The 12,590-nt window shown below is 40.4% G+C and overlaps 1 protein-coding gene across 2 annotated transcripts in view; it reads right to left on the reverse strand.

Moving 5' to 3' along the window:
* Fam13a (family with sequence similarity 13 member A) overlaps positions 1 to 12,590 on the reverse strand; it is an 86,088-nt gene that overhangs the window by 45,357 nt on the left and 28,141 nt on the right. For both annotated transcript variants that reach the window (XM_050131712.1, XM_050131713.1), the window contains 2 exons: positions 9,933 to 9,974; positions 6,468 to 6,644 (listed from right to left, as the gene is read on the reverse strand). In XM_050131712.1, the coding sequence (XP_049987669.1) occupies positions 6,468 to 6,644; positions 9,933 to 9,974 (219 nt within the window). The remainder of the gene's footprint in view (positions 1 to 6,467; positions 6,645 to 9,932; positions 9,975 to 12,590) is intronic.

Consider the following 12,590-nt stretch of genomic DNA (forward strand, 5'->3'; position numbering starts at 1 on the left):
ATACAGTTACCTATCACACTACATAAGAATATCATAGTCACCATATCACACAGGAATATCATAGTCACCGTATCACATAGGAATATCGTAGTCACCGTATCACGTCACACAGGAATATCATAATCATGGGCTTTGACTCATTTGTTCTTTTGAAACATTAGTATTGTAAACACTCCTGTAAGAAGTTTTCACAAAATAAATGACTTAGAAAAGTTTTATTTTAATCTATACCATAGATCAAATTAAACTACCAATACGACACTATAGTTTAGTAAGACAGAAATGATTGAGAGTCTCACAGCATGGCTGAGTTAGTGTAATTCCCTCACTCCAAACCTGCATCTGGAAATAAATTAATTTGGCAGCCAAGAATAGACACCATATTTTACTGTCAGCTCTCCATATCCCCCAGTGAAAGAGAGCATTAAATACTTATTCTGTAATAAAATTCATACCATTAGACTAAAATAGAAAGAAAATTATGAATTAAAAGCTACTATAATATTTTCAAAGTTTTATCATCTATAGAGACATTTTGTGCTGTCTAATTTGGTCATTTTAGAATGTAGAATATATATGTGTGTGTGTGTGTGCACACGTGTGTGTGTGTGTTAAAATTGTGTGAGAATTCATATACAGTTATCAGAAATACCTAAAGGACAAACTGTTGTGGAATATTCCTTTACACTGTGCAAAGATGTGTCACTGTAATTGCTTTGGTAAAAAGCTAAATGACCAATAGCTAGACCAAATGTATAGGTGGGACTCCCAGAAAGAGAAAACGAACTCTGGGAAGAAGAAAGGCAGGTCGCCAGCCATATGGAGAGGAAGCAGGATGGGCAGTACAGAATAAAGGTGACTGAGCCACAGAAAAGAATGTAGATTTAAAATTGGGCTAGTTTAAGTTATAAGAGCTAGTGGGACAACCCCATGCTATAGATTGAGGTTTCATAATTAACAATAAGTCTCTGCGTCATTATTTGTGAGCTTTTGTTCTTGACGAGAAAGTTCATCTACAGACAAGCGAATTGAAGAGAGGATATAAAGTTGACAGCGTCTAGCATGCGGGCATCACACTCATGCATAATATCTTCTGCAGATGGCTGCAGAAGTATGATTGCAAATCCAAAATATGTCTCATCCCTGAAATTCTGTCTTCTTATCACCCCGTATATTTCCCAAAACTACTATGTGTACATTATAATTTTTAGTGGAGATTCTATCATGCTTGATACAGACTCATCTGTATCCCCTCACAATTCCTGTGCCAATGTTTTGATGCCTAATAAAACCGTGGTGAAGGAAAGGCCTCTCTTAAGTCATTCAGTCTAGTGGTCATTACGTCAGGACATCCAGTGTGAGTACTGTCCATACAAGAGACATCAGGAAAGCATGTGTGGAAGGAAGGTCACATGAGGACAGTGCAAAGACAGTCCTGTCTATCCCTTGATCATGGACCTGCTGGTCCCTAGGTCTGTGAACAAATAAGTACTGTTGCTTAGGACAATCAGTTGGTGTATTTGTTATAGCAGCCAGGCACGCTAATAAAGAGCTGATGTTATAGTCATTTAGTACAATGAACCAATAAGCAGAAAAAGGTGCTGAAATTGACATGCAGCAAGGTGGCAGGAGATGTGTGCTCACATCAACACCCGTGTGTCTCAGTCTCAGGCTAGTGAGGATTTGGAGCCCAGGATCCCACTCATTTCCCAAACACACATCATATTGCTGTCATATTTGATATGAGTCAAATTTTACCTGGACATAGAATTCTGGACCTTTCCTTTTAATTACTGGATCCTTGCCCAGGGTTCCATTTTTCCTGGATTTCTCTTTTCCTCTTTTATTGCATACTTAATTTCTTAATAATATTATTTATATATAATAATAACGACATTCATCATTCCTGCAATTGAGCATGATTTCCTTTTTGCTTTACAACAGGATTTTAATATAATATTTTTTATAACAAATTCAGGCATTAAGCTTTCAGGTCATTATATTTTGGAAGATTTAAACTACTCTCATTTAAAGATGATGTCTTGCTTTTAAACAATAATAAAATAGAGACAAACATGCATATTCCTGGTAACAAGCAGATTCTTTAAGCAAGCAAGTTAGATGGGAACTTTTATATACTAGATATATTTTTCAAACATTTATGCTTTTATTTTAGTAACCAATTATTTGAGTTTGATTGTTTTTTTTTCTTGTAAATTTGATAACAAATCATTTGAACAAAAGAGAATGATTCATAGTCTCTGTCTCCTTTTAGTAATACTTATCTAAAAAGTTACAAATGGCCTCAGTAAGACTTCACCTACAACCAGACCATCACTGACTGGGGACAGTGTTTAACTGTCACGGCTATAAGTAGTGAGATGCAAAGTAACCTAACAAAACAAACAGATTTCCTTAAAACATGCTGCAACTATTCCAGGAGGCTCACAGTTTTGGGTAAAATATTATAAAGTCTAGATTAATTGTGCTTTTATAAGAAAGTAAACCTGATAAAAATCTTAGCTAAATTGATTTAAACAGTTATAATTAAACCCTAGCAATAAGAAATTCCCTACATGCTATAACAACTGGCCTTGATGTTTTCACAATTTATAAAATACTAATGTCTCTACTGGGGTTATCAGAGAGGACCAAACATTCTGAAGTCATTACTGATGTGGTATGCTGTGAATATGTTTTATTACCATTGGTTAATAAATAAACTGCTTTGACCTATGGCAGGACAGAATATAGTTAGGTGGGAAATCTAAACAGAGATAGAGGGAGAAAGGAGGTGGAGTCAGACAGACTCCATCATGTAGCTGCTGAAGGAGAAAGATGACAGAACCTTACCAGGAGCTACAGCCTTGTGGCAATATACAGATTAATAGAAATGGGTAAATTTAAGATGTAAGAGCTAGCTAGAAATATGCCTGAGCCGTTGGCCAAACAGTGTTGTAATTAATACAGTTTTTTGTGTTATTATTGGGTCTGGGTGACTGGGAAATGAAAGTACAGTCTCCATTTACATATTACAAGAAGAAGGAAGGCAAAAGAAAGTTCTGAGACTGGAATAGAATTGTTAGAAAAATCAGCAGCCAGAAAGTATGCAAAGCAAAAGGGTGAGAGATGGGAAACCAACAGAGCTCGAAGGGATAGCACAGGTGAGCAAAGGCATCAGGAGAGCCCATCAGGGAATAAAGGGTGGCCATCGCAGACTTCAGACTGTGGTAAAATTACAGCCAGGTAAAAATCATGGCTCTGGGACTGTGAGAGCTAAATGACCTCACAAAACCAAAGAAGCTGTACAGTGTGTGCTGGAAGTTGGGGAAGTTCTGTCCATGCAGTCTGTGGCCCAGCATGTCAGGAGAGATAGGCAGATATCTCTCAACAAGATGGACAATGCAAGCAAGGAGCAAAAGGACGGGACCAGGTGCCCAGGAAAGAGTATCGTGGTAACTTCTGTGTGGTCACCATACACAGTACCCTAGGAGAACATAAATATTTACCTCCCAAGACTCTTTATACAGCTGCAACAAGGTCAAGATAGGGACTAGACTGAGCAGTGACGGGGAGGACAGAGATGAAAGATTAAGGTTAGAGTTTCATGGGTAGACTGCAACAGACCAGACTCCTCCATTCCCCATTTCTCCTGCTTCTCCAGATGTTGCTAACTGAATAAAATTAAGATAACACATGTAAGAAGCATCCACAGCCTTGGGAAGCCCAGCTCTCCAAGCTCTCTCAGAGGGAGGGGCTAGCTTGTGGCTCACCTTACTTGGCGCCTACTCATTGTTGACCGTACCACCTCTGCCTGCTCCCCACGGCCACCTCTGCTACCACTAATATCTTCTTGCTATGCTAACACTTCCCACCCCACAAATGCATCTGCTGTCCAAAGAGAGGGTGGAAAACAGGCTGTCATGACACTTTGAAAATAACTTTAAAAATGCTAAAGTAGAATATAATAGTTATGTTAATGAATAAATTATATTTGTAACATAATGAGACAGAATGCAAATGAATTATGCTGCTAAATGTTTTCTATAAATATGTCAGGGACTGATTTCAAACGTGAACATTTCTGGGTACTGCAGTTTTTCTTTTTTTCTAAGGAAATATCATAAATACTTTTTTCTACCAGTTCTAACAAAAATATTTAGAAAATACTGTTTTATTATTTAGTTATTTTGAGATAGGGTTTCCATGCAGTCCACACTAGCCTTAAGAAATCTCTTTGTAGCCAAGACTGGTTTTGAAAATTCCTGATTCTGATTCTCCAGTCTCTACTTCCTAAGTGCTTGGGTTAAAGGTGTGCACCGCCATTTCTCAGTTAAAACTGTTTTAAAATAAAGTTTGTTTTAAATATTAAATTTGCTATGGATGCATAGCTTTTTAACACAAAATTAGTGCATGAGGATATTGATTAAATCTATACTTAATAATCCTTCAAATAATCTCAGAACTAAAACTCCTTATCCAACAATTCAAATTCTGAGATCTCATAGTTACAAATCTAATTTGGGCTGAAATTTTAACACAATTCTTAAACTAATAAACTTTTTTCTTTGTAAAATCAGTGGGTTAGATGATTGATTCTGCTGTTTGCATGAATTTATTTGTTAACATAGCTGTTGAACACTGAAATATTATATAGCAGAGAATTTACTTACATGGTTTATCTTCAATGACTTTTCTTTCAACAAAAATAGAGTTGATTGATAAAGATTTTGCTATAGTTTATGAATTCAGGGGGTGGTAGTGGAGGGGAATATGTGAAACTAGGGTTAACTTCAGTCTTCAATGTTTAGTAATTAAGTAAAAATATTAACCACATAGTAAATGGAAACAAACTTGGAACATTCCAGAAAAACATGAATATAATCAGTTAATGATACATAATAATTTTCCTTGGGAACCTGCCTTACGGCTATTACTATGAATGGTGATTTGCATTCTTACTTTACTAAAGCCACTAATGGGGAATAAACTCTTTGTAACACCGTCCTTAAAATTCATGCTGCAAATTTTGAAGTTTTAAAGTTAAGTAATATTATAACATAGAAATTAAGCTTTTCTTCTATTGATTAAAATGTTCAGGTTTTAAAAAAGTACTAAAACTTCAAGAGGATGATTGAAGAGGCTCCTTATGGAGTTGGTTAGCCATTTGGGCAAGAAACTGTTCTTGTCTGGACTGCTTAATGTTATGCTGTATGAAGTGGACATGTAGGATCCACATGAAAATGATTGCTGAAGTTGTCTACAGAAGGTGAGACAGTCCTTTGGAGTTCCTGCTTCAGGAAAGAGCCTGTCAGACATTCTTCAGGACACAGAAGAAAGTGATTGACAAACTGCCAATATAGGCAGAACAGTCTTTGAAATTTCCTGTTTCACGGAAAAGTCTGCTGAATTCTATGGGCCTGTAGGTTGAAGATGGATAACCCAATGATACAGAAGAACTTTGGGTGACTGTCCGGGCAGCGAGATGTCTCTGTCAATTCTAGAGTTTTAGAAGTTGCTTACAAAGCATTTCCTTAGGTAGTATTATATCCTTCTGGAGTCTTTGATGGAATTGAAGAATAGATAGTTATAGTTTTCCTTAGGTATGATAAAAGATAAAGTAGATATAAATATTGTAACTATAATTCTTGCTTGGTAACTGTTTTGTTATATGTAATCATGCTATGTTAAAGTTAAAATCTTCCTTTTGTTTAAACAGAAAAGGGGAAATGGTGTGGGAAGTCCTTTTGTAAATATGTTGCTTTTATTGGGTTATGAATAAAGAAGCTGCTTTTGGACAATGGCATAACAGAATATAGCCAGGCTGGAAATGATAGAGAATAGGAGGAATCAAGGAGAGACCGTGTAGCTGCTTCCAGAGACAGACGCCTCTGTTGTAGCCTGCCAAAACTTTGCTGGTAGGCCATGACCTTGTGCTGATGCACAGATTAATGGAGATGGGTTAATTTAGGATGTAAGAGCTAGCCAATAAGAAGCTAGAGCTAATAGGCCGAGCAGTAATTTAATTAATATAGTTTCTGTGTGGTTATATTGTGGTCAGGGTAGCCGAGAATGCACAAGTGGCCACTTACTACACATAACCACGTGTTAGAATTATTACAGGGGTGATCCAGTATTTAACAAGGGGAACTCTGTTGACTAATAGCTAACTTCATGTTTACTTAATAAATCCACTTCATGTTGACTTATACGGAAGAAAGAACCTCTGGACAGAATTTTTCTAAACAAGTTATTCAACAGGATGTTATAAATTAAGATAGCTATCTAGATGAGACTAAGATACTAAGTCACATAGAAATGCTGGCTAAATTGAGAATGGCCATAGCGAAAACTTGTACAATTTTAACCTGGGTACTAAAATGAGAGGAGCAGGTGGCCTGTGACATAGTGACTGACTTAAAAACAGAAAGAGAAAACTCAAGAAGTGAGGGCTGATGGCAGCTTACTTGTCTCGGCCATGCCAAACATCATCCTGCTTCTTAAATTGATGCCCTTGATGCCTGGTGGGTGTGGAAGATGGTGATGGTGGTCCAGACTCTGAGTCTTCTGAACTTTGATCTCCAGAGCTGTTGACATCGAAAAGATGTTCTTCTACTGCTGACCTGATGGTTCTTTCTAAGAGTCTAGTTAAAAACAAACCACCAAGTTAATGAAGCAATCAAGGTTACCAATGAGTTCCTTTAAAATAGGCCCATAGTTTAGAAGTATCTCTTTTTCCCACTGAAGGCATTTAGTACTTCATGAGCAAAGACAGAACAGTATGTTCATGTAAAACAATTGCTTATTGCATTAAGTTAAATCATATTGAGTTAAATCACACCAGGTAGTTTGTCTCATTTTGTGAGTCTGTAGTGACTGAAATGCTCAAAGTAGATGTAGCAACGATTGGGAGGATGTCAGGAAATAAGAGCCACTTAAGGAAAGGTAGAAGTAGAAAATTTTCACTATAGAGCAACAGTTGAATATCTTTACAAAGCACGGTTCCTCCCGATGCCATACCAGTTCTGCAGAAGGTGTCGGTTTGATTTACAAAGTAAATATATATATACCTAGTATATATTTAGAATCTCACCAGAACAATTACAACTCAAAGGCACGGCAAATTGCTTTACATTTATAATCAAATGGTGATTGACAAAATTAAAACTGAGTTCACACGAACACATCCCAAAATATGCTATTCAAATAGGAAGGATAGATTTACTTTATTAAACCTAAGGAAAAAAAGGTTACGCACAAAAGGCCAAAACAGTGCACCATGAGATACAAAGAGGATAGTTTTGCCCATTGTCACTGCTCTGCCTACTCTCACAAAAACTGTGGCAGTTTTACTGTGGCAGAATCATTCAGTGTACCGAAGCAATCACTCACCATTTAGTTTAATTCTGAATAAGTTGGTATGGAAATTCTTAATTTACACTACACTCCTCAATGATTGCTATTTTACTACCTAAAATATTCACAGTTTTTTTGTTTATTTGTTTTTTAATAGCTAGACTGAAGGGTACCTTTCTTTAAATAAAATGGTTTTTGCTTGCTTTGTTTTGAGACAGGGTCTTGCTACATAGACCAAGCAAGTCTTAAACTCGCAATCTTTTGAAACCACTAGCCCAATTTTATCAAATGGTCTTTAAGAACTTCAATTTAAATTTTGCCACATAGACAGTTTTATTAATTCTTAATTAATTTTTTTATTAAAATTACTTTAAGACAAGGGGCACATAAAGCCTAACAGTGGTAGTCACTGCAGCTCTTTGTATTCAGTGCCCAAAGGGACTCACCCGTGTAGGGAACGTAAATAAATTAGCATCGCATAGAGAGTACCTCACAGTGGCACCAACTGCATGAGGAGAAAGTATCAGGCACAAGATGGGCAAGAATGTGTCCATCTTGGTTCAGTTCTGGAATCTTAAAGGTTTACAGAGCCAAAGAAAGTTAGTTCTGCCCTTGTTTGCTTCCTGAAATAATGGGGAAAATCATTTGAGATTCCAATTCTCTCCAGTCAGTGCTTCTTCCTTTTTCTTTCTTTCCTTTATATCCCACCTTCTCCACATTTAACACTAGATTATTACCTGAGGAAGATGTTATGAGTAGGTTTCATGTGTCCCAGAAAAACAAAACAAAACGAAGAGGTAGGGGTGACCAAAAGGCCTTTGGCCCACAGACTATTTATGTAGTGAAGTGGAGACTATCTAGGTAGTGTATTAACATTCCTAACATGTCTCTTGGCATTGGGGAGTGTAGGAAGTTAACGTCTACCAGGCTGAGGGATGCCAACCTGGAGTCTGCCTGGCACTGTACCAGAGGTTCTGATTGTGCCTAGTCAAAGAGGGGCGACTACTATGTGATGCTGCCCTAGAGACTAGCAACAGGTGCTGTCAGAGGTCCTGATTGTGCTTGGCCAGTGCGGGGCGACCACACATATCCACAGATTGGAACGCCTGGGTGCTGGGAGGGTATATAAAGTTCTCCCAGTTGCTAAATAAACAAGTCTGCGGCTTCCCTTTCACTCAACTCCCAGCATCTATGTTGTTGACGCCATGCCTTCTCATCCCCTCTCCCAGGGAAGCCCTTAGGGCAGAGCAATAGGGGGATGAGCATGAACATGGCAGAAAAGATCCTGTGTTAATACAGCTTGCACTTCTCCAGGGCAGGACAGAGGGAACAGTGTGGCAGTGTGCCATCTGTTAGTGGGTCAGGAAGAGATTCCTGGAATGGATGAATCAAAACATGAAAGTTCTGGCTGGGCAGTGCACAGCCAAGATGAATGTCTGTCACAGAAATCAAATCAGTCTGTCTCAGCAATAGAAAGTCAAGTGACCAAGGAACCATGTGCAATGAGGTCAGAGAGGCAAGCAAGTGCAGATAGCCCAGCCAGGGGCAGTGCAAAAAGAAGAGACATCCTTAGCTTACATGCCCCTAGCCTCTGAGGGAAAACCTGTGCCAGGCATAATTACCCCAGCATTGCCACTGCTGTGCAGAGAAAGGACGTGGTGCCACCACGACTTTGCTTTCCTTCCTGCATCCCAATAACAACACAAATAAAAGGACTGCAAAAATCCCCAAAGGCAGGGCCAAGGCTTACTCTATCCCACAATAACCCTGGGGATGGCACATTGCAGGCACTCAATGAATGTCACCTCAGTAAAACGAATGAAGTGGGGGAGAAAAGTCATGGCTAATGCTTGAGCTTTACTTCCGTTCTCCACAAGCTGCCTCCAGGGACCAGAGATGGCTTTGTAAACATTAACTGAACCTGACATTATTTCTACTGAAATAAACCAAGAGCTAATAGTGCCAGGCATAGTGACCCACTCATCTACAATCCTAGCACTGGGCGACAGGCAGGATTGTGAGTCAAGGGCCAGCCTGGCCTATATAGTAAACTGAAGGCTCACCTAGCATACCTAGTGAAGATAAGAAAGAACCTAGTTGGTAGTTTCACATGGGGTAGGGGGATTGTGTGTAGTTACATACAGAGCTACTTTCTGGAGATGAACGGCTTAAAATCTACTGCTTGTTTCCTATCTTGATCTTCTTGCTGTGGAATCTTTTTCTACACTGTGAAGGTGTGTCACTCTGATTGGTTAAATAAAAAGCTGAACAGCCAATTGATAGGCAGGATTTCCAGGCACAGAGGATGCTGGGAAGGAGAAAGGGGAGACAAGAGGAGATGCAGAGAAAGCAGCATGGGCAGTGCAGGGTGAAAGTAACTGAGCCACATAAAAGAATGAAGAGTAGAAGATATGGGTTAATTTAAGTTGTAAGAGCTAGTTAGAAATAAGCCTAAGCTATTGGCCGAGACATGCTCCAATCTTCCAATTCTACACAACATTAAAATTGCTGTTTTTCTTCATTAATAAATGAGAAAAGGCATAAAGAGCTTCAAAACATGAAAACAAATAACTTACTCTCCAGTTGTTGAAACATTGCTGACTTGAGATACATGAGCACTGTGAAAAGAAGCAGAGAGAAAGAAAATCAGTTTGGCTGGGATCAGAGATAACGAACAACATCTGAAGGGATGCTGGGATGGCAGAGCCAGTTAGATCCCACAGAATCCTTGAATATCACCAGCCAGGGTAAGAGCTCCTTCCCCTGTGTCACACGCAGAGGCAGCTTGTTGGCTTCTTCCAACACGGACCCTAGAAACCACCTCATAGCTCTAAGCCTGATGCTGCATTTGGGCCTTGTGGCCTTCTCCTTCATGGTGCAGGGTGATTGCTGATGGCTGCCTATCACCCGTCACAGGCCTGCAAACATAGGCGTGTTTCTAAAACTGCTCAGAATTCACGGGGGTCAGCAGGGTCCAGAGGGGACAGAGAACAAGGAACTGGCATTGTCTTTTCCACAGGTGCATGTTCCTCCCTGTACTCCTCAAGATGGAGACTGTCAAGTTCTGTGAGAGCACACTGTAACAAACGATCTAGCATATTTAGCTGAACTTTTATAAACTTCTTCTATTTTCTGAAAAGCCTGGTTCCTTTGGAATAATTAAAGCAACTATTCCACATCACCTATCAGAGCCCCTCCTGCTGGGGGAGCTCCATGTTCACCAAGCCAGAGGAGGGTCTAGTTTCGACTATCTGATGTGTCTGTCATATTTCTCCCAGCCCTCCACCCCAACCCTACGCTTGGTCAAGATTCAAATTTCTATGCCCCAAAAGGAAGTCAAACATTGAGTAGATTGTTAAGTCTACCAAACCAGTTTTGATAAAGTGGCCTCTCCCTTTCTCTTCCTACCTTGCAGAATACACAGGAAGAAGATGAAAGTGAGCAGCGATCACTACCGGTGGCTGCAGTTCAACCACCGTAAATGCTAATTCATCTAGGGTCATATGCTAATTCATCTGGGGTCATATGCTAATTCATCTGGGGGTCACTTCCACAATTCATGTATTGCTTCAGAATCACCTAGGTTCTGCTCCTGTGTAATAATACATTGCAGAGCCTTCATGTTGGGACCTGCCACTTGGAGGCACCTCACCACCACCACTGCCTCCACCACCATCACAACCACCATTACCAGCACCAGCACTTCCACTCCACCGCTACCACCCCTGCCACCCCACTACTTCTACCCCACCACTACTACCCCCCCCTCCACCACTACCACCCCCCACCACTACCACCCCTGCCACCCCACTACTACTACCCCACCACTACTACCCCCCCACTCCATCACTACCACCCCCCCCACTACCCCCCCCACTACCACCTACTACCACCGCCACCACCAAAACCACCACCACCACCACCACGCTACGTGTGGAAATACTTATCCTAGGCGTGAATAATCATATATCCGTCCCAGGCCATTTTCAACAGTTGAGATGCAGTTATAACTTATGCCCAAAGATAGGAAAGTCCTAAAACCATTTTACTGAGCAAAAGAAGAATAAATAAAGAAATACACGTATACACGGGTAAAAGTCCTGAACTCTTACAGTTATCAGATACTGTTCTAGGTGCTTTTGCCTGAATTTCTCGCACTTAGCTTAGAGTGGACTTTAGAGGCATGTGTTGTCGTTCTATCTTCAGTGAAGAGGTTAGAGCCTAGCAGCTGCTCTGGAGGACAGATGCAGATGAGCACGGAGCTCGGAAGATTTCCGCTCTGAACCTGAGCTCATTACCACATACACTGGGGAATGTTTGCACGTAGAGGAGAAGGCTTACCATTTGACTTTGCCTTTTGGCCACAATGCCTGTTAGTCACAGTGGTTCCCAGGTTCCACGGTCAACAAGAAACTGTTGCTGTATCTGTCCTGAACTGGAATAGGCAGTTTCCCTAGGGATGTTTTGTGGCTAGCTCTCCATAAATCCAACACTGTATAATTAACTCCTATGCTCCTCAATACAGTTACACAATCTCTGTTTGGGGAGCCAGAATGGACTAAATAATGACTAGGGAAGACCTAGAAAAGCAGAGTCAGAGTCAGATGTGCTAAATGCTAAAGAGCCTTCCAAAGGCAGCCACCAGCCAGTCTGGCCGCTGGCTCCCGAAGGAGATGTATTTTCTCTCCTCTCTTCTCTCCTTGGTTCTTTGTGTTGTTCTTGTCACCTCTTAAAGAAGATGCATTTGCTTGTTTGCTTTGTTCTGCCAGGGATAAACAAATGGCCTGCCACATGCTAGGTGGTTCCCTTCCACTGAGCTACGGTGCCAACTCCAGAGCTACGGTGCCAACTCCAGACTGGTATTTTTGTGTTCCTTTGTTTTGTTTTGTTTTATTTATTTATTTATTTTTCCTCCAGGGTAAGGAGAAGCAAAGAGTGAGGAGGAAAAAGCCACCCAAACAAAAGGACGAGGTTTCGACATTCCTAACTCTAAATAGGTGCATTAGATAGAGCCTCAGCATGCACAGGAATGACCCATGCTCAGGTGATTCACCAGGGCTAAGTGAAGGGGGAGCAAAGATCGAAAGTTTTGCAGAACTGGGCAAAAGCTCTACAGCCGAGCTACAGCCTTTGCCAGACTCTGCAGTTTTCATTAATTTCCCAGTCACTCCCTAGCTTCTAATGCACAGAAGTCTGCCTGCCTCTGCCTCTGGAGTGCCTGGACCAAAGGTCTG

The sequence above is a fragment of the Alexandromys fortis genome, unplaced genomic scaffold, assembly GCF_014885135.2.
Source record: "Alexandromys fortis isolate MF-2015 unplaced genomic scaffold, M_Fortis_MF-2015_v1.1 scaffold_386, whole genome shotgun sequence".
Classification (NCBI taxonomy): Eukaryota; Metazoa; Chordata; class Mammalia; order Rodentia; family Cricetidae; genus Alexandromys; species Alexandromys fortis.